The following is a 19,770-nucleotide window of genomic DNA, read 5'->3' on the forward strand; positions in this document are numbered from 1 at the left end:
TTATGATAATGTGTAAACTGTTAAGAGTGTGTGTTGGCCACATGGAGCTCTGCTCTTGGTGCTTACTGGTGTCAGTCATTTCAAACGATAAGAGTGGCATTTATCCACTCAGGTCAAAAAGAACTAGATTTCAACAGGTAAGTTTCTTCTGCCCCACACAGAATATCCTTTGAATTTTAGTGCAATCTGAGTCTTACCACCCTCACTTATTCCTTTTTCTGTAAAATGCCAATTCCAACCTTACTAAGGAAACCATGCCCACAAGTAACATATGTATGACTGTTCCTTCTTTTCATGGGCTGGTGGTGATATTCAGCTGTTGAACTCGGCCTTATTAAGGCTGAATCAGGCTTAATATAATAAGACTCTGTCTTGCTTTTGTAGGTTTCATAGCCCCTTCTAAGCAGCACACCTGTGCTGTGGTTACTTCTGCTGGCTGTTACCCCTCCCAGCCCTCTGGTTGTGATCCAACTTGTTCTCCTCTTCAAAAGACATTTGTGAGTTGCCTGGTTAAGAGAGACACCCAGTGCATCTAATGTACTATAGAGAGAAATGTGCTAGACCAACATGTGTGGCTGGTGAAGCTGCTAAGAGTGGCACAGTTTATTGCTGTTTTATGAGCAGTGAGGATACAGCAGCAAAATTTTGGATCGTATGTGTTGAGAAGTGAAGTCATGGAGTAAAGGTGACTTGTATCTCTGTGCACCTGCCAATCTTAAGTACTTAATGAGCTGTTGGTAGGTGTTGCTTTAGTTCTACCCATGGTGCATTTGCTATGCACAGAAAACCTAATGGGAGCTTGCAAGGATAGTAGTCAGCCAGGGGCTGGAAGAGCTGTAAACTTTGTTGTTCTCTGAATTAGATCTGAATTTGATTGGCTTTGTGGGAGGAATAAAAATCAAATCAAATCTGTTTATTAAGGGTCAATGGGTAAAAAGGTTTTAAAACAAGAATTAAAGTTAATGGCTGGAAAAATTCAGGGAGGTGTAGGAGACTGTAGACTAATCTCTAAGCAAGATGACAGAAGAAAAAAAAAGCCCGGTTAAGACACTTGAGATGAGAACTGAATATAAAAGGCCTTTCACTGAAATAGAAATTAGCTGCAAAGTTTATAACTCTTTTCTACCTTGAATTTCTGCTAATGCCAGAGAGTAAGGAAATTATGTCTTTGTATTCCTACTTGGAACTTAGCTGGATGTGGCCCTAGCAACTCATCAAAGTCTGAAGTTGTATCTAGCTTGGAAGTTTACCTTGCTTTATGTGGGAGACTGTGCTATCAAAAGTCTCTTCCAAATTTAATTATTCTGTGATTTTGGAAGGAGAAATTATGCAGTATTTCAGTTTAAAATAAGAGTATCTGTAAAATATATGAATTAAATTGCTTTTGGTTTAAAAATGGTGAACGTTAAATCCTGTGAGTGGAGAAAAGTGTTTGAGAAGTCACTTGACCACTACTGCAGGTTAAGGAGTGGTAAGGACAGGAAATGCTGATGTGTGTTGATTTCTGGACAGCTGTTTTGCCACCAGTGTGCTGGAAACAGACCAGCTGCTTTTTATTACATATCAGACTGCTGAAATAAAAACTTTTATGCAGAATTTGTAAAAATGCAAGCAACTATTGTGCTGTATTACCTTTTATATGTGTTGTATATGATTAAAAATTACTTTAATTTCTTCATTCTGCTACTTTTACAAAACATTCCTTGATTGTAAGTAACTTACGGGTGACAAAAATATTGCTATCTGTCCTGATACAAGTGGATAGCTTCTCCCACAGTTAAAAAGCTGTGTTCTTTATCTTATTTGTAGCCATAATCTCTACTAAAATAAAGAAGGAAAAATACTAACAGCAAGTAGTATTAGATTTCTTGACATATTTTATGGAGCCTGCTCTATTGATCGGGAGAAAAAATCAAGTAAAAGCACTTAAAATAATTCAGATGTCCTCTCTCACTTGGGAAGCTAGCAAAATTCAATCAAAACATCTACTTGTTTCAAGAGTTCTTGGAAGATGTTCACATCTTTGTTCTAGCTATTCTTCAGCCTAAGAATCTGACCCTAATGATTTTCAGTCTCCAGCCATTTCTGGAGTCTGTTGCATAAGACCAGTTCCTGTCAGCACAGGTCTGTCTTAGGTTAAACAAAACCCCCTATGTCCTTGGAATTAATAAGGAAGTGCTTGAACCCTTCACTGACCAGAAATCTTATGCAGAGACTGGTAGATATAAACAGGTAGATTTGTACTGCAGTTATAAACAGTTCATAATAAAATAATAAATTATCCCACTTTTTTCTTTTTCACCTTGTTCTCCCAGCTGATGTGCTAGTTCTTTTCCTGTGGCCCATTTTGCTTTCTTAGCTACTATGTATAAAAGAAACAAGGAATCTTTTTTTTTTAAGTCAAGTGTTACTTACCAAAAGTCAGCTGTTGCATTCAGCTGTTACTGCGCTCTTTTTATTTAAATAGTTTCTGTTTCTTAAATCTACTGACAGGATAAATACCTTGACCTCTTACATGCTTGTATGTAAATTTGCAGGGTGACTGCTGGTTTCAAGGGGTAAAAATGCAACTGCATTTTATGTGAGGGGGAAAAGCTGTTCTTTGTTCTTCAGATGCAGCAAACCTGTGCGTTCTTAAAATTTGCTGCCTCTTGTCATGATTTGGTGCATGACATAGAAGGAAGTCCTAGGTGTTGGTTTTTGTTTTGGTTGAATACCCACAAGCCAAGTCACAAGAATACTCAGCATTTCATTTCCCTGCTTTGTCTCTGCAAAGTAAACATTATCATTATAGCAGAAATAATGTGGTACACTTTAAAAAAAACCCCACAAGTCTAGTGTTATTTTTAATGGTTATAGATACATGATCCCTATTTTGTATCTAATTCAGACACTCTAAGCACAAAACCTTTTCCCTAGTACATTTCAGTTGTGTCTTCTGTTCAGCAGGCTTGATTGGCCTGAAGTGATAAGAAGGTAATGCTCTCTATTTGGTAAAGGTTCATTGCTGCTTACACTGATGTTCTGCACATAGTTTTGTGGTTTTAGGGAAATAATTTTAGGTCAGAAGCAGTGTTTTTTCTGATTACAGAAATAATCTTTATCCACTAATTATATATTTATATTAAAAAATAAGAAAACACTTAAGAATAGAAGTATACTAGAAAAGAGAATTTGCATGTCATGAAGAAATCCTGTGTGCAACAGTCTTCCCCTACTGTCTTAGCAAGCTCAGATTAGTAGGCATATTTACCAGTAGGTGTGTGTAAAAGCAGTTGGTAGTATCTGTATCACCACAGTGACATAGGGTGGCCCCTCAGGAGGTCATCCAGTTCAGCCCCCTGCTCAAAGCAGGGTCACCTAGAGCAGGCTGCTCAGCCCTTGTCTAGTCAGAGTTTGTGTATCCACAAGGGTGGAGACTCTGCAATCACTCCGAGCAACCTGTGCCAGCTTGTGGCCAACTTTGCAATAAAAAAAAATATTTTTCTTATGTTCATGAAGAGCCCACAACTTTTAAAAGACAAACAACATTAACTTAATTCAGGAGCAACTTCATCCATGCTGCATTTTGATACAAATTGAAGAGCCATAAAACCTGATTCTCTTTACATCCTAATTAGTTTTTGAAGGTTTGCAAGAGATGTGGTTAGTGATCACCCACTGGCATACTGCTTAATATGCTCCTTAATCTGGAAATGTTTCATCTGTGGTTAATAAACATTTGCCAAGATAGAGCCTATAGCCTGAAACAATTATAATATATTTGTTTTTAACTACTGATTACTTCATGTTTGTTTATTCAACATCCACATCTGTTTAGTCAGAATGCCAGTGTCAGGGGATACAGAGGGCAAGTGGATTGTTCATTTTCCATACTTGCATAAAAAGTCTGGAGTGGTACAGGTAGATAAAAAGAGCACAAATCTTGATCAGGCAAGGAGCAGTTCCAGGGAAATACATATCTATTTTTTTTCATTGCTCATGGATCTTGTCTTTACTAATGAAAATAGATAATGTTTAACGTACTTAAGCATCACAGGAAAGTGATTTGCTGCTGCATCAATTGCCTAATCATAAGTAATAAAATTTTATTAGCAGGATGATTTTTTTTTTTAGGTCTATAAGTGAGAACAGAAGAGTCTGTGTTTTTTAGTAAGTGTAGCACGGAAGCCAGCTGTTACTTATCAATGACATTATTCAAGCCCTAGCATGTGTGAAAATAAATAAATAAATACTCCCCTTGATTTTTCATCAACAGGCCTGGTGGGTCTCCTCAGACACAAAGTTTATTAACTACTGCAAAGTCCTTCTGTGTGATGTAGTGTCTTTCCCTAACCACTGTCTGTATATAAAGTATAGTCACTGTTGAATAGCTGTTTTGTCCAAGGTGTTTGATAATAAAAATCATTGAAGAAGTTAAATTCAGTAACTGCATTTATGTGCTGGCTGTAACCCTTGCAGCACCTGTACTGCTGGAAATTGTCCTTACAGTTATTGACTGTGTGTGTTGCTGGGGGAGCTTAGCTGGGGTTGAGATAGTGGCTCTCTTTGCGTGGGTGAGAGCTGATGCTCCTGGCTTTAACTAAGTAAGCAGAGTTCAGAAAATGCTTCAGTCCTTTGCTGCTGCCCCTGCAGCCTCAGCAAAATTGGAGATGGGTTTGTTGGTCTCTGCATGTATCCTGGGCAGCTCAGTAGTAAAATTGCCTGTGGCTGGTGAGTTCAGACACTCCCACAAGATTAAAGCATGTTTATTAAAAATTTCTAACCTATTGCAGCTTCAGATGTGGGTAGAATGAAGTTTTATGTTTTACTGTAATTCTGATAGGTTATACCACTCAAAATTGTTTCTTTGAAGGAGTGTTGAGTAAATAAAACTGAGGTAGACCCTAAGCTCACTGTAGAGTAAATGTATGTTGTTTGAGGTACTAAAGATTTGTTATACCCTTAATGTTCTTCTTACATATGATTAAGGAGTTAGGCACAAAACTGAGCCCAAGGCTTTCTGACTGGTTTGTGACATATTAGAGAATGGACTTAAGAATTCCTGACCCTGCTTTTCTTGCCCATTCTTCCTTTTTGTCCTTGCTGAATGATTAGCTGGTGACTCATGCCTTATGCTGAAGGGTGAAGTAATGCTTCCTGAGTTCCTGTTTTGTAATGTGTTCCTTACTGTTTTAAATCCACTAGCTATATGTGTGTGAATATCTCTTTATTTATCTATCTGTCTATCTCTCTACCTATCTCATTCTCCTTCCCTCTCTCTTTGTCTCTACCTACCTACCTACCTATCCATATCTTTGTCTTTGTTTCCTTGTCTATAAGAGGAATCCTATTAGAGTCTTTATGAGCACCCAGAATATTAATTCAATTTTCACTGTTCAAATTTGATTTTCCCTCAAAGTCCTTTGCTGTTTCCTCAGTTGATTTATGCACATTGCTGCATAGTGATAAAGCAATAGATAACCATAAAAATGTCTGAAAAAAAACAGAGGCCTGCCCTCCAAAATATTCTCTGGGTTTAGGGATGCCTTTCTTGTAGGGGAGGGAGTTCTTCTGGGCTGCTATTTTAGTCTGATGCTCCCAGACATTTTTTTTGTACTATCTACAAACATATAAGTAAAGTGAATTCCAGCTGTTGCTTGACAGGGGAAATTTGTTTTGTCAGGAAATTATCACAATTTGCATAAATTTTTCTCAAAGAAACTTTGATAAAAAAGCTGGCAAAATTAGCAGTTGTAATCATAGATGGTGGCCTCACATTTTTCATTACAGCAGGAGCAGCACAGACTGCAGAAGACCCTTAATCTCCTAGGTCAGTCAAAGCAGTGTGATGTAACCAAGCATTGGCCTCACAGCAGCTTAGCATAGAGCATATGCTTATCACTACTGTCTCACCATATCAGCAACTGGGACCGTTTACTGTCACTCAGAATGTGTCACATGGCAGTTTGGGTTCTAATTACAACATCTGTGATCTGTAGCAGACTGCTGTCTCATACAGATGCCCTGCAAGTCATACTGTATGTGAGGTAATATTATTTAAGGTATTATAATAATAATCATCGGTAATTAGTAATATTATTATGGTAATAATTAGTAATTATAGTAATATTATTATTATCTAGGATAGTAGAATAAAAATTAACATCTAAAATAATGAATATAGTTATTAAAAAATGCAGCTATTTACATTTTTTAAAGCTCACCAAACTGCCATAACAATGTAATATGCTATTCTGAAGGGCAAAGCAAATTTGCAAGAGAATTGTTAACCTACATGACATGAGTGTTTGAGTAAGAGAAAGGAGTGAAAAATAACAGAGATTAAATAATTTTACCTATTAATTAGTCCAAGGCTTCTTGTATGCTTTTTGAAGTACTTCTGTCTTTCATTTTGAGTTGGAATTTGTCATGTTATACTGGTTGCTTCAGCGGCAAAAGTTTTACTGAAGATGAAGAGCATTACAAGGGACAAAGCTCTTTTGACAAAGTGTTGGTGATAGTGAACTCCTGGGAAGGGAACAAATGAGAAATTCCTCTTCTTAGTGTTATTTAACTGCTATAATGTGTCTCTTAAATAAATACAAGATTCCTTCAACAGGTCTTTTATTTTTGAAACTAAATCAAAGTATCCTTCCAGGAAAATCACAACAGGGAGTCTCTTAATTTTGCAATTTTTTTATCATAAAGCACCCAATGCTAATGCGTTTTTTTTTCCCCTCCTTTAGGTGCCTGAGATTATAAGCTCTATTCGACAAGCTGGAAAAATTGCCCGTCAAGAAGAGTTTCAGAATAATCTCTCAGATGTCGAAGACCCTTTTGCCAAAAAGTTTGAGGTGCTGTTCTGTGGACGGGTAACAGTAGCACATAAAAATGCACCTCCAGCACTCATAGATGAATGCATTGAGAAATTTAACCGTGCAAGTTGTACAAAAAATTCAGATTTCAACTCACCATCACAACAACATGAAACTGCCAACAACTTTGGAGGTTTCTCTTTCAGCAGCAAATTGCGGTCTGTATTTCAGCCCTTGGTCAATGAAGAGGAGGAAAAAAGGCCAATTAGGAAATCTTTTTCTCAACCTGGACTTCGTTCCTTTGCTTTTAAGAAGGATTTCCAAGAGGGAAGCCTTAGGAGTAACAGCTTTGTCAGGTCTTTTGAAGAAGATGCAATTTCACTGAACCTAAGAAGTCAACTCATCTATGGACACAGTGTTGTGCAGCCAACTGACATTGCAGAAAACCGGACTATGTTGTTTACGGTAAAGCAAGATTTGCAGCTTCTGGTGGCATTTGCACATCTTGGAGTTTGGAGTAGCAGACACCAAAGCAGATGTTCTGACAGATGGCAGTTATTTCTTTGATAACTTAATTGCAATTACCAGAGCTTAACTTAAACTTGCCTATTTCTCTGGAGAGCATTACTTGTTAGTGTAAATTGGTTTACATATTCTAAATAAGTTTATATTAAATAGTTTAAAACTGTACCTGAAACCTTGGGCTTCTAAAGAAAATTTTTAGAAAGTTACTGCAAGTTAATAGGTAGTTGTGCAATTGCAGAATGGTATGTACACTTACACTAGCTAGTATCAGCAGAAATAAATTTCAGGGGAATGAATTACCCGTAACTAGAGCAGAAGGACCAAATCATGACTGAGAGCTAGTAGACTTTTTCCCAGGATAAGCAATTTAATTGATGAAGGTACTCCTGCTGCCAACCTGTGTGTGTAATGAAGGAGTAGAAGTGTAATAGCCTCCTACACTACTCCACACATGCCTCCACTCCTGCCCTGCTTTGGTGTGGCTAGCAATGCCCTTGCATTGATAGATGAGCAACAAAACTATTTTCCGAGAACTGCGAAGCAAGTAAGGAATGTGGTATTTGTTCCTCTTACAATCCTCATGATAGCTAAGCTATGTAACGTATTTTATTTAGCTTGTGTCTTCTGAACATAATACAAACCTGGAGCTGGTACTGCAAAGACTCACTCTCCTAAGGTCATCTTGGATCTCTCAGCTGCTTTTGGAGCTGGGTGTTCTTAAGGCCAGTAATGGAGTGGAGTGTGTACAATTATAGCAGGTTTTTTAAGGCGGGAAAAGAGATTCCTTAAGAAGGATTGCCACTGTGCTATGTCTGTAAAGAGTAGCATGCAGAAAATGTTGCAGTCAGCGATACCTGAATTAAAGCTTCTGTTTGGTAGTGGCAGGAAGATGGAGAGATGCTTCTTCCCTAGTAAAAAGAAAGCCATATTCACCTTCCTTCCTTGAGTGTGTATTTCACATAGAAAATATAGGTACCCTTTGCAATAAGAATGCCTAATTTTAAATAAATCATGACTCCATTATTGATTCATGGCACATATTTTAGAAGCAGAGAGATTACAGTTGGGCTGGTAGGTCCAGATCCTCTTACTCTAGTGAGTGCATTTTTAATTTACATTAAATAGATGCAGTAGTTCTCAAAGATAACTGCAGCTTCAGCCTGGATATAATGTCAGTCACCTGCTTTCAGGCACATTTCTGAATTGAGACTTTGCTGATCTGGCTTTGTGTCTTGGGTTGCTTTTTACCTGGGAAAATATTGTTTAGTATGCACAGCTGTGTTCTTTTTGTATTCAACCAGTCTAAATTCAGCTGAATATACGGAAGTGAAGTAACTCTAGTTTGTGCCTTCAGTATCCACAGGCAGCAGTTCATGGCAGAGCTGAGGTTGTTGGTTAGCTGTCCCCTGTGTTCAGCAGCTTCTGAGTCAGGGACTGCAGATGGCATGCTCAGGTCTCATCCCTTTGTGTGTGGCTACATATGAAATGCTTACAAGTAACTTAATATCCTGAGGAAAAAAAAATGGTTGGTATATTCTCAGTTAGTTACTTAGATTTTCTCCACAACTGAAGCAAAAGTTGGTTGATGCATAAGGTGTGAAAAATATTCAGATTAGTTATCTGCCAGCTTTCCTCACCTGATTCAAACAGTCCTGATTTTCATGTATCTTCCTGAAGATCTGCTTTCCTAGCCAGTTTCTTATGGTTTGATGGGGGGAAGAGGGGGTATTTTTAGGTTTTTCTTCTGACTGTATATTGGGGGTGGGGGGGAAGAGGTTCGTTGGTTTGGGTTTTTTCCCTTGTTCAGTTGACTTCAAACGATCACTACTGCCCAGGGGCCAAAGGTGAAAGAATGATGTGGGAGCCTCTTGCTGCAGGGTGGGGAAGGCAGCAGCAATCAGGAGGCTGCTGATTAGGTGTTGGATGGAATAGCCCCATGAACAGAGGCAAGATCAGGCCCAGGGACAATACAAGGAAACCTGCAGGCATCTGGGGGAAACCACTGTGACTGGTTAAAGTGAAAAAAGAGTTGGAAAGTGAATACACAGGACCATTTTTAGACATACAGAGGTGGCACATCTGACTTGATCTATTCACACACAGGATTTGTCCCTTCCCCCTTTCTTAAGAAAGTACAGTTATATTGGTCCTGCTGATGTTTTTATGTGCATCTTTTGGGATTTGGTAGTGATTGAAGCAGGTTTCTCTAAGTCATGCTCATGAGTGGATCCAAGTTCCACCTGCCTTCCTAAAATCTGATATGCGACTTGTTTTTACATCCTCTGATGTGCTAGAAAATATGAGGAATTTAAATTTTTCTCTTACTATCTTACAAAGCTGTTGCCAGAAGCTGAAAAAATGAAAACAACAGTTTCACCTTAAAAATGGCCTTTGCCCATCCATACTTATTATTGTCTTTTGATTGAACAAATGGCCTACAGATTAAATTACATTAGAAAATATATTCCAGCAAATTCGTTTGTATAGGTTTTGAGTTAAGTGCTTTAAATTAAATGTTATGTGTGCCATAAATAAATAAAACTCTAAAAAGTTATTAGGTGGAATACAGGAAGAGGCACACTTGGACTTAAATTTCAGGGCAATCTCATTAAGTAGCTTCTGTGACTGCAGATAATAAGGAAAGGGAGTGCATTCCAAGACTGCACATAATAAGGAAAGGGAGCATGAGTGTATTTCTCTCAGTGCAAAGTAGGTTAATTGTGATACAACATTGCTCTCATCTGTTTAATCATTATTATCAGTGTTGTTTCGGTGTTCTTTCTGGTAGTAATATAATAACTGGTATAAATATACAGGTAGAAAAAAAAAATTGAGATTTATATTCAGGAAGCATTTTCATAGTGAGACAAAAGGAAGTGTCATGTTATTTGTTGGCACCTTGCAATTTATTTTGTTCTTTTTAGATTGGCCAGTCTGAAGTTTACCTTATCAGTCCCGACACAAAAAAAGTTGCAATTGAGAAAAGCTTTAAGGAAATATCCTTTTGTTCTCAGGTAAGATTGTAGTGTATTCTTTTTCTCTTCTTTTATTGTTTAAATCTTCTCTACTTGTGAATGCTCATGCAATCTTCTCCTCTTGCACTCCACATGGATTCTCTCAACAATCAGTTTCAGTGATTGCTGTTGAAAAGCTGCTAATGAATCAGTAATTTCATAAGACCATCATTCTTTCATGCTTTGCATTGTGATTTCTGAGATAATGACTCACTTCTATGTGCAGTGGATACATAATATTAGCTAGAAGGAGCACACTGGTCAGGAACACACACTTGTTTGAGATTGCAGTGAGCGTGATTTATGGCTGTGCAGATCTTTGGATCTGAGCCACATTTTTCAAAAAGTGAGAATGAAAGGAGAAAAATTCTATGTAACAGTTACCTGAAAAATGCTTTAAAAGTATGTTCTTTCCAAGAATATAAGTTGCATGTGTTTAAATAAGACAGTCCTCTGCCATACAGAGGTAGTATATGTGATGCACTGAGGGCAGGCATGTTCAGAGCCTCCTCATTCACTAGTAATCCCTGTTCCTTGTGCCACAGAGTTTGCTTCTCTGCCTTTCTGCCTGAGTTTTTTTGTTTGTTTTGTGGGTTTTGTTTTCCATAAATTACTTTGTTTTTTTAATTTGGTGGCAATAGCTTTCATCACTAAACATACAGGCACATATTCTGAAATTTTCAGAGTAAAATACATTTTGAATAGAATTTATTACCCTCTGGGTCTGCTATATGGGTCTTTTATAGTTCATCCATTAAAGACAAACTGAAAACCATACAATGTCTGACTTAATTGAAATTCAACAGATTCATGAAGTATTAGATTCTATAACAGGACAGAATTTTAATGGCCAGATGTCTTTAATGTGGCTGTGACAGATATAAGTGACCTATATGTAATGCTGTTTTGTTCTTTTCTTCCTGAAAGAAATACAGGTACAAAACATTGAAAGTAGATATGACTGTTTCATTGCTGTTGTTTCTTTGCTAGGGAATTAGACATGTGGATCACTTTGGGTTCATCTGCAGAGAGTCTTCAGAAAATGGAGGTTTCCACTTTGTTTGCTATGTGTTTCAGTGTACAGATGAAGCACTGGTAAGTGAAAGAAAAGGATAGTCAAATAGAATATTAGGTTCTAGAAGTCTTCTATTCTCCATGCTCTTTATTTTGCTTAATGTCTTCAAATCCTATGCCACTCAGAAATACAGGCATTTCAAAAATGCAACTAATGTAGCAGTCTGCAAGAGACCTTTTCATTTGTTTTAAGGGCAAGAAGTTAAAATCCTCTTTAATATCCACAAAATCTTCCTTTCATTTCACAAACTTAGCTAGACCTTTTTTTGGGAGAGTTTTCTCTTTAGGGCACCTGTTCTGAAAATCAGGACTGCACTCCTGTGCTCTAAGTAAGGCCAGTGTACCACAGCTGCAGTAAGGCTTTTTATCATAGACAGGAAAGGGGTTTGAGATAGAGGGTGGGATCTTTCATTAGACCATGGTAATAAAATCAGAGGGGTCTGGAAGTGACATGAGTTCATGATGAGTTTTATCATACTTGTGTGTTTGTGCACAGAACCAACATAGGGACAGCTTGTCTTTTTAATCATAAGCACATTCCCAAGCAGGGGCAATATCATTCTAAAAGACTGTTGTGTTTGTGTTAAGGTAAACAGTGAAGAGTAAAATTCTGTTATTTTGCATGCCATTCTTTTCAGGTTGATGAAATCATGATGACACTGAAACAGGCTTTCACTGTGGCTGCTGTGCAACAAACTTCCAAGGCACAGCCCCAGCTCTGTGAAGGGTGTCCTATGCAAAGTTTGCATAAACTCTGTGAAAAGATAGAAGGTGAGGTTTTCTGGTTGAATATTTTTTCCAGCAGTTTCATTTGGGGACAGTATGTGAAATTCTAAGGAATTTAGTGCTTAAAAAGAGCTTGGGACTTGGGGTGGAAAGTTGAAAGCCAGTACTTTTATGTAGAGGTCTGTAGTGTCAGGTTTTCTGTAAAGTAATCAGAATTTCCTAACAAGAGTTAAGCTCCTTTATTGTGCTTTAGTTGAACTTTTGAAAACTGTTTGCAAATGTAAACATTAGTGAGTTGCAGCTTGTTTGGCTCAATTAGCCCTATAAATGCAGAAGACTAGATAAGGAACCTCTGAAGGGTAGATGCTGCAATAGCTATGGCCTACTGTCCTTTTGAATCCACTTAGAAACTGGCAGTATGCTATCACTAAGCAGGAACTGAACAGTGTCACTAAGCAGGAACTGAACAGTGTGCTTTTAATATGTGTTTTTGTGATGTTGATTTATGCTCCTTCATGAAAATGCAGAGATTAGAATTGTGGTTGTTTCCCAGAAGTTCAAGACATAAAAAAACCTCTTTACGTTTCAGCAAATTTCACATTTAGATTTGGTTCATTGAAGTGATGTTTGGGGTGAATAAAGGGCAACAGCAGCTTGTCAGATCACATGACAGTGGCTTGTTGGACTAAAACCTGCCTAGTGTTAATTTAATGAAACTGGAGAACTTCCAAAACTACTTTCACTCTATTTTGGTTTTCAGCTAGCTGTGATTTTTGGGAAGTTTCTTAAAGGCAAATGTTCCTTAATGCCTTCAATCATGCCATCTTGTTAATCATATCATCTGCTTCTGAAGCAGGGATTCCATGATCAGAAACTGAAGTGCACAGTACTATTGATGGTTTGCTGTTTTTCTACAGAAAATAGAAGAAAGGAATTTAATCCAGGATGAAAATAGCAAGCATAATCTGAATGAAATGGTAGTCTGCTTTAGACTGTCAATAAATGTTTTTTTCATCAATAGGCAAAGTAAGACCTTGACTTAATAAGCAATAAATTTACTCGTTTTCAGAAGCCCACAGCATAAAAATTGGAGAAAATGAGAGGAATTTGATTTATGCCATAAACAAAATCCAAGCAGCACTGCACAAAACACCAACAAAACAGTCTCCTAAAATGCAGTAGATTGTGGGTTTATTTTATCTTGTGTGATAATAGAATCTTCAGCTAAGAGTATAATCCTGGTCTGTGCTCAATAAATCTCCTCATTGCAGAGTTCATGTCCCTCATTTTAAAGACATGAGTTTACTTGTGGCTTTAAATTAACCTGGAGTTCTTTCTAAAGCCCTCTTATGAAATCGTGAAATTGGCCAGCTCCAATATTTGACACGCATTGGCTTAAATTATGAGCATATTTATGTGATTGATTAATTCTGAAAAGTTTGACCCTGTAATTTGTTAATTTTTGTTCCTCTTGGTAGGGTTGCACCCTTCTAAGACTAAACTAGAACTACAAAAGCATCTAACCACACTAAATAACCAGGAACAGGCCTCTGTTTTTGAAGAGGTTCAGGTAAGTTTCCTACAAGATTTTAAAGCAGTTTTGTTTTTTGCTAACATTTGTGTAAAACACAAGCTATTTTCATTCTTTGTTAATCATTCATTATTTTTGCTGTATTGTTAGCCAGCTTGTGCTTTAATTTCAGTTGTTCTTCTAGAGCTGTTAAAAACTTACCTTTTGATGAAAATTACTTTTACTCACCTTTCTTCCCTTAATACTCCTTGCTTTCAATGAAGATGTTGCCTTCTCACTGAATAACACTGAACACATTTTTTATGGGTGAAGGCAATAGCTTGTACTGTGAGGGCATTCAAACTGTTACTTTGACCAAAACAAATTACTGTTATATTCACAGATCATAAAATTTTTGCCTAAAATTTATGCTAGATCATAATTCTTGTCAAACTAACTAAAGAAGTTAAACTTTCTTTCTTCTTAATTAAATCTATTTTAGGACAGAGGAAAGCATAGCTGGATTTAAAACAGATGATGTGCATTGTAGGAAATGTCACTGGGATTGGCACAGTGTTGAAGATTAAGAAATTTCAGACTTTTTAAAAAGTAGTGTTTCCTTCCTCTCTTGAGTCACTGAAGTCTCTTGTGTGTTTCCAAGTGGTGGTTTATCACTCAATACCAAATTTGGAAGTTATTCTGTAGGACCAATTCCATGAGCTAAGTAATTTCTTAGCATAAGGCAGATAGCAGCACTGGTGCCTTTTAGTGTTCTGCACACAGTCTAAAGCTTCTAGTAGTCACAGGGAACTGTTAATTACTTCTGGTGAGAGTCTGCAAACGATTAACTTGGTAAAACTAAGGGTAAAGTACAAATCTCCTGCCCATCTTTCTCAGCTAACTTTCCCAGTTGGACAGCCTGGAATGTTGTATTCTTGCAGATCCATGTATTGTTACCATGATTTGCATTTTTAGGTCACTGTCTTCATGTGGTGCTTTTATTGATCTAATGTGCTATCTTAGCATTGATTCATACTATATCCTCTGTATTATATCAGTAGACTTAAGGCAGCATATGTTTTTCAAAAGTTAAGTTTCTGGGGTTAAATTCTTCAATAAATTGTTTTAAAATCTTCTCTTACAATAATTCAGATCTAAATAAAATGCAGCACGGACAAATACGTTCACCTTGTGCACTAATTTATAAAAAACTTATGTCATTTCCCACAAACTAAATGTCCAGTGTGAAGGAGTTCTAGTAGAAGCATAGTGAATCCTATCTCTAGGACAGTACTCTGTGTGTGCTGCAAACTCAGAACTACAGTAGTTGAACTACTATCAAAAGAAAATTGGCAAAAATATTTTTGAAGCCTTTATTTGCTTGTGGCAGTTTCATATCTGTACAGTTGTCCTCTTAGGTGTAAATTGTCATGTATGAAGTGAGGTCAAGTGTTTTTGTGGCTGTATTGGTGCTTTGCCTGTAACACTGGTGTCCTCTGGTGGACTGGAGTAGTAGCATTAACAGACTAAACTTGTTCCTACGTTGATGATTTATTACAGTGACAAATGAAAAGAGTAAATATTTGCTAACTGTTACACTAATGTATAATTACTGTGCTTGTGGTGTTTTCAATTACAGAAATTAAGACCACGAAATGAGCAAAAAGAGAATGAGCTGGTTATCTCTCTTCTGAGACACATGTATGAAGAAAAACAGAAGGACCATGTTCATGTTGGAGAAGCAAAACAGGTAACTAATCATTCAATTTTAGTTAATGTAAAGAGAAGCCAGGAAAAAAAAAAAATTTGCTTTTTATATCTTTCCAAAGGCAAATTTTCATCACTTGCAATTTGAAACTTCAATGTGTAAGCAGTGGTGCATATTGAGTTTGCTTATGGTTCATGTGCCAAAACAGGTATCTCTGAATTTGAGGTCCCTGGTACAGTCTGATTCCAGGCCTAGGAGACAGAGGTGCAAACAAGGCAGACTACTACTGTATTGTTTATTTGTTCTCCCTGCAATGAAAATTCAGTATATGTGAGGTGTATAATTATATATTCAATATATAATGAATTTGTGATTGCTCTCAGCTGATCTGTGGCATTTGCCATCTCACTCTCAGTATTCACTCAGTGTAATGACAACACATTGGACTTGACCATTGATAAAGCCTATTGCACTTACCCAAGACTGAAAGTTATTTCTTGTGTGTAAACAACCATTTGAAGTGGCCTTAAGAGGAGGAGGATTGCTGCAGAAAAAGCAGCAGAGACTCTCATCCATGTCCAAAGATATGAACTATCCTTTATTCTCTATGAGGTTCCATCAATGCTGTTTAACTGGCTGTTTATACAGCACATTTAAGGTTTTTCCGAAGGATTAGTGATTTTAGATGCCTTGGTTTGTGAGACAACTCAAGGAGGTTAGTTTTTAAAAAAGGATTCCATCCATTCTCTGAAAACATTCAGTAGCAATTATTTAGACCCTCTTAAACAGTCTTGACTGTCCCTGTGTTGGTAATTTCATTGTTATGATTGCTGTTAGCCATTTGTGATATAAACTAGCAAATGAAAAGTAATGAGACCTGTGAAGAAATTAGGAAAGTAGCAGCAAATCTTCCTTTACTGTATTTTCACTTTGTTAATTTCTTCTGCTTTTATGGCTTACTAGCTAATTATTGACCTCCTTGAGAAAACAGAAAGAGAATTGTGTATTTCACTTTTGATTTATGTGTTGGGCATCTCACCAGAAATATGCCTTTAAGAAAAAAGCATTTCAGTTGTGGGATAAAAGGAAGAAACATTGCCTGAGGTCCTCTGTCATCATATATGACATATTTTTATTTGGTGTAATGCTAGCTGATGGTCAAATAGTGTCAATCACTGCTTGGAAAAAGGGATATACAAAGCAAGATAAGATCTTAATATGTCTTCAATGATTTGAAAGTTTATGAGGCCTACTGCAATCTGTTTTGCTCAGTTCCTGAAATCAAATTGGTTAATCTGATACTTGCAGAGATGCCAGTGTTCTGAGAAGAGAACCCTTCAGTCTATCACTTGTCTCAGCATAATATTTTATATTTACTCTGATAATTTATCTCCAGGCCTTGTAATAGCAGATACCTTTGAACACATATTCTGTTACTTGTCTCAGCAATCATTAACCCATGACACTCTGATTCCCTTCTGTTCTGCATATGCATTTTTATAATTTGCATTGCCTTTAAAAAATATGTTTTTAAATCAGGGGAGAAAAAATATGAAGTGTGATACTAGTTACATGGATCTTGTTTAACAAAAACACTTCAAAGTGAGTGTCCTTTCATAAGAATGCAATAGCATGCAGCATCTGATTTACCATTGGAGAATAAGGTAAGGGAAGGTGATGTGGTTTAGGAATGGTACTCCCCATTCAGTGCCCCACCAAGACTCTCCAAGCCAGGGACCTTCTGCAGTGGGATGGAGAGGACAATTGGAGGCACAAAAGGCAAAGATCACAGAAGGCAAAAGCATGAGATAAGAACAATTTACAGGAAACAGCAGTGAAGTAAGAAAATGACCAGTAATAGTAGCAATACTAGTCACAGAGGGTACAGGAAAAGAAATTATTCACACTGAATCCACCCCCCAGTGACTGAGGTAGTACTAGAAGGCTCCCTGCTGACACATTTATTTGACTGGAAGGAGCCCCTTTTCTCTGAAGAGAGACCTTTTCCCCCTACCTCCAGCAATGACAGATGGTATTAAATATCCTTCAGGTCCTGCCCATGCCCCCTCCCAGGTACTGCAAAAATTAACCTTGTCCTGGCATAACCAGGACAGAAGGTAAAAATAAAATACAGGAGCCTGTAAAGTTATCATACTGGAAATAGTGTTTTAAAAAGACATCTAGACAGGACAATTTGGTGATGGTTATGTCACTCAGCTGCCCAGCACTAGTAATTGCACCAATCAAACATTCAGATCTCTGAATTTAGGGACAAGTAGGGAGGGGTATGGTGCCTGTCATCTTCAAGATGAACCCCCAAAATAGAGCTCTAGTTTCTACTGCAGATACTGGGTTTGAACAGTAATATCTACATCATAGTACCATTTTTCTGTTTGCTGCATTATTATTCACCAGCACTAAAAATGGACTGAAATATTTATTTAAGAAGCAAAACTCTCAATTGACTGATAGTTTTAAGGTGGAAATATTTCTACTGGTGAAATACATAGAAGAGTTAAATTGTTATACATGTTAGAAAGACCCATTTTACTATAATGGAGAAAGTTGAGAGTTTCTGTTCATGATGAGATTTTGATTCTTTTCTTGGTTGAAGAAAAGGAAATCCATGAGAAATCGCTAATCCATTACACTTCAACATTTAGAAATTGTACAATTCTACATTGGCATAAATGAAAATTTATCAACAGAGCTGAAAATCTGTATTAAAACAGCAGTTCTTCTGAAGCATGCTTGTTCACTCAACATGTTTCCTGTAGGAGAATTTCTGTCCTTTTTTAGGGTAGTTTGTTAAACTTCAGTACAAGTATCTGTAGAGAAAAAGGCATGACAAATTGAGGACACCAGTAAAAACTATTGATTCAGGTTATAGAAGTCTTCAAACTGTTCACTGAGATTTTCTCCATGCTGTTGAGTATTTCTGTTTTTATGCACTTACAGGCTTCACAACCTCCTGCTGAGAATGCTGTAAATGAAGTGTCCAGCAGTGCTCCGAGATTCAGATTAGACATGCTAAAGAACAAAGCAAAAAGGTCTCTTACAGAATCTTTTGAAAGTATTTTATCACGTGTAAGTATCTTCATGTTTATTGTCTTTAAACATAATGTCTTTGCTTTGTTTATTTGATAGAAGAGTCATAGTTGTTATCATTCCAGGCTGTAGCCCAAAGGTTATTAAAGTCACAGTGACAAAAATATTTGACTGTACATTTTAGAAGAAAAAAAAAGCAGGGCTTTGGTAGAGAGAATACCAAGTCGTGGATGAAGTGAGCTAATTCTTAGATAAGAAAGATGGTATATAGGCATTTCAAAAAAATGAATATGAAGTTAACATGAGGACTTATAAAAAGCAACAATTGGTTTATTCCTCTTTTGGATTTAGAAAATTAAAACAGTTATTAAAATTGTTCACTTCTCTTTATGTAGAAGGAAACTGCTAAGGAGCTGATTGAGCATTTCTAATGAGATGTGTTTATTAGTGACAGAGACCTGATGTGTAGTGTGATACCTGAACTTTTAGATCCTGTAGATTATTTGAAGGTGAGGAATATAAAGAATGGCACTAAGAACATGAAGGCATCTATGCAATATTACATCTAGTAAAATTCTCTGTAGACAGTGTCTGGAAATACTGATTAAAGGAGAAAACTTGAGCTTCTATGTGATAGTGATTCTTTTCCAACTTAGTTAATTTTGTGATTCTGTGAAAATGTTTATCATGAACAGGTCACAGAAATTAGCTGCTGAAAGTAAGTAGCAGCAGTTTGAAATTAAATCAGATGTCAAGTTTAATAGCGATTTAAACCTATTGAGTGTCTTCTCATTCAAATATATTTCATGTTGCACCATATGGGAAAAGTCTGAGGAAAATAGTAGGAGGCTTGTAAGGACTTCTGCTTGATAAAGGAGTTAAAAAATCAAACCTTCTCCCGTAAAACAAAAGAGTTGTGACAGAATGCCAGCAACAAATACTCAGGAACAGATAATAGGGCATTCTCATTTATAGTCAGCAAAAAGTTACATTGAAGCAATAACTAATACAATTTAGTAGTTCACAGACAAGCAACTGGTAGTGACAAAACTAGGTTTTCAAAGCTTATTTCAGACATCTTATCTAGCCCATTCTCTTAAGAAAAATGATAAGAAAAGCATGGTTTTCCTGTTACAATTGTCCATATAGAGACGAGTTTTAGTTTCATATCTCCTCTCGTTACTTCCCAGACAGCATTTCTGGAATTCACCCCTATAAAATCTTGCTGCAGCTGTTCTCAGGATATGAAACATAATGTTAGTGTTGTTACATTAGCTGTAGTACTGTTCTAATTTTCTTTCAGTTTGTCCTGACTGATATAAGCTGCCTTCATATCAGCATAGCTGTACACTGGTTGCATTTTCACTG

General features: G+C 36.9%; 1 protein-coding gene across 10 annotated transcripts in view; it reads left to right on the forward strand.

The window, feature by feature from the left end:
- The window catches only part of TBC1D1 (TBC1 domain family member 1), a 98,881-nt gene that overhangs the window by 38,412 nt on the left and 40,699 nt on the right, over positions 1–19,770 (forward strand). For all 10 annotated transcript variants that reach the window (XM_079305533.1, XM_079305530.1, XM_079305536.1 and 7 more), the window contains 7 exons: positions 6,729–7,262; positions 10,247–10,336; positions 11,327–11,431; positions 12,049–12,181; positions 13,615–13,706; positions 15,286–15,396; positions 18,313–18,441. In XM_079305533.1, the coding sequence (XP_079161659.1) occupies positions 6,729–7,262; positions 10,247–10,336; positions 11,327–11,431; positions 12,049–12,181; positions 13,615–13,706; positions 15,286–15,396; positions 18,313–18,441 (1,194 nt within the window). The remainder of the gene's footprint in view (positions 1–6,728; positions 7,263–10,246; positions 10,337–11,326; positions 11,432–12,048; positions 12,182–13,614; positions 13,707–15,285; positions 15,397–18,312; positions 18,442–19,770) is intronic.

The sequence above is a fragment of the Erithacus rubecula genome, assembly GCF_903797595.1.
Source record: "Erithacus rubecula genome assembly, chromosome: 5".
In the NCBI taxonomy this organism is placed as follows: Eukaryota; Metazoa; Chordata; class Aves; order Passeriformes; family Muscicapidae; genus Erithacus; species Erithacus rubecula.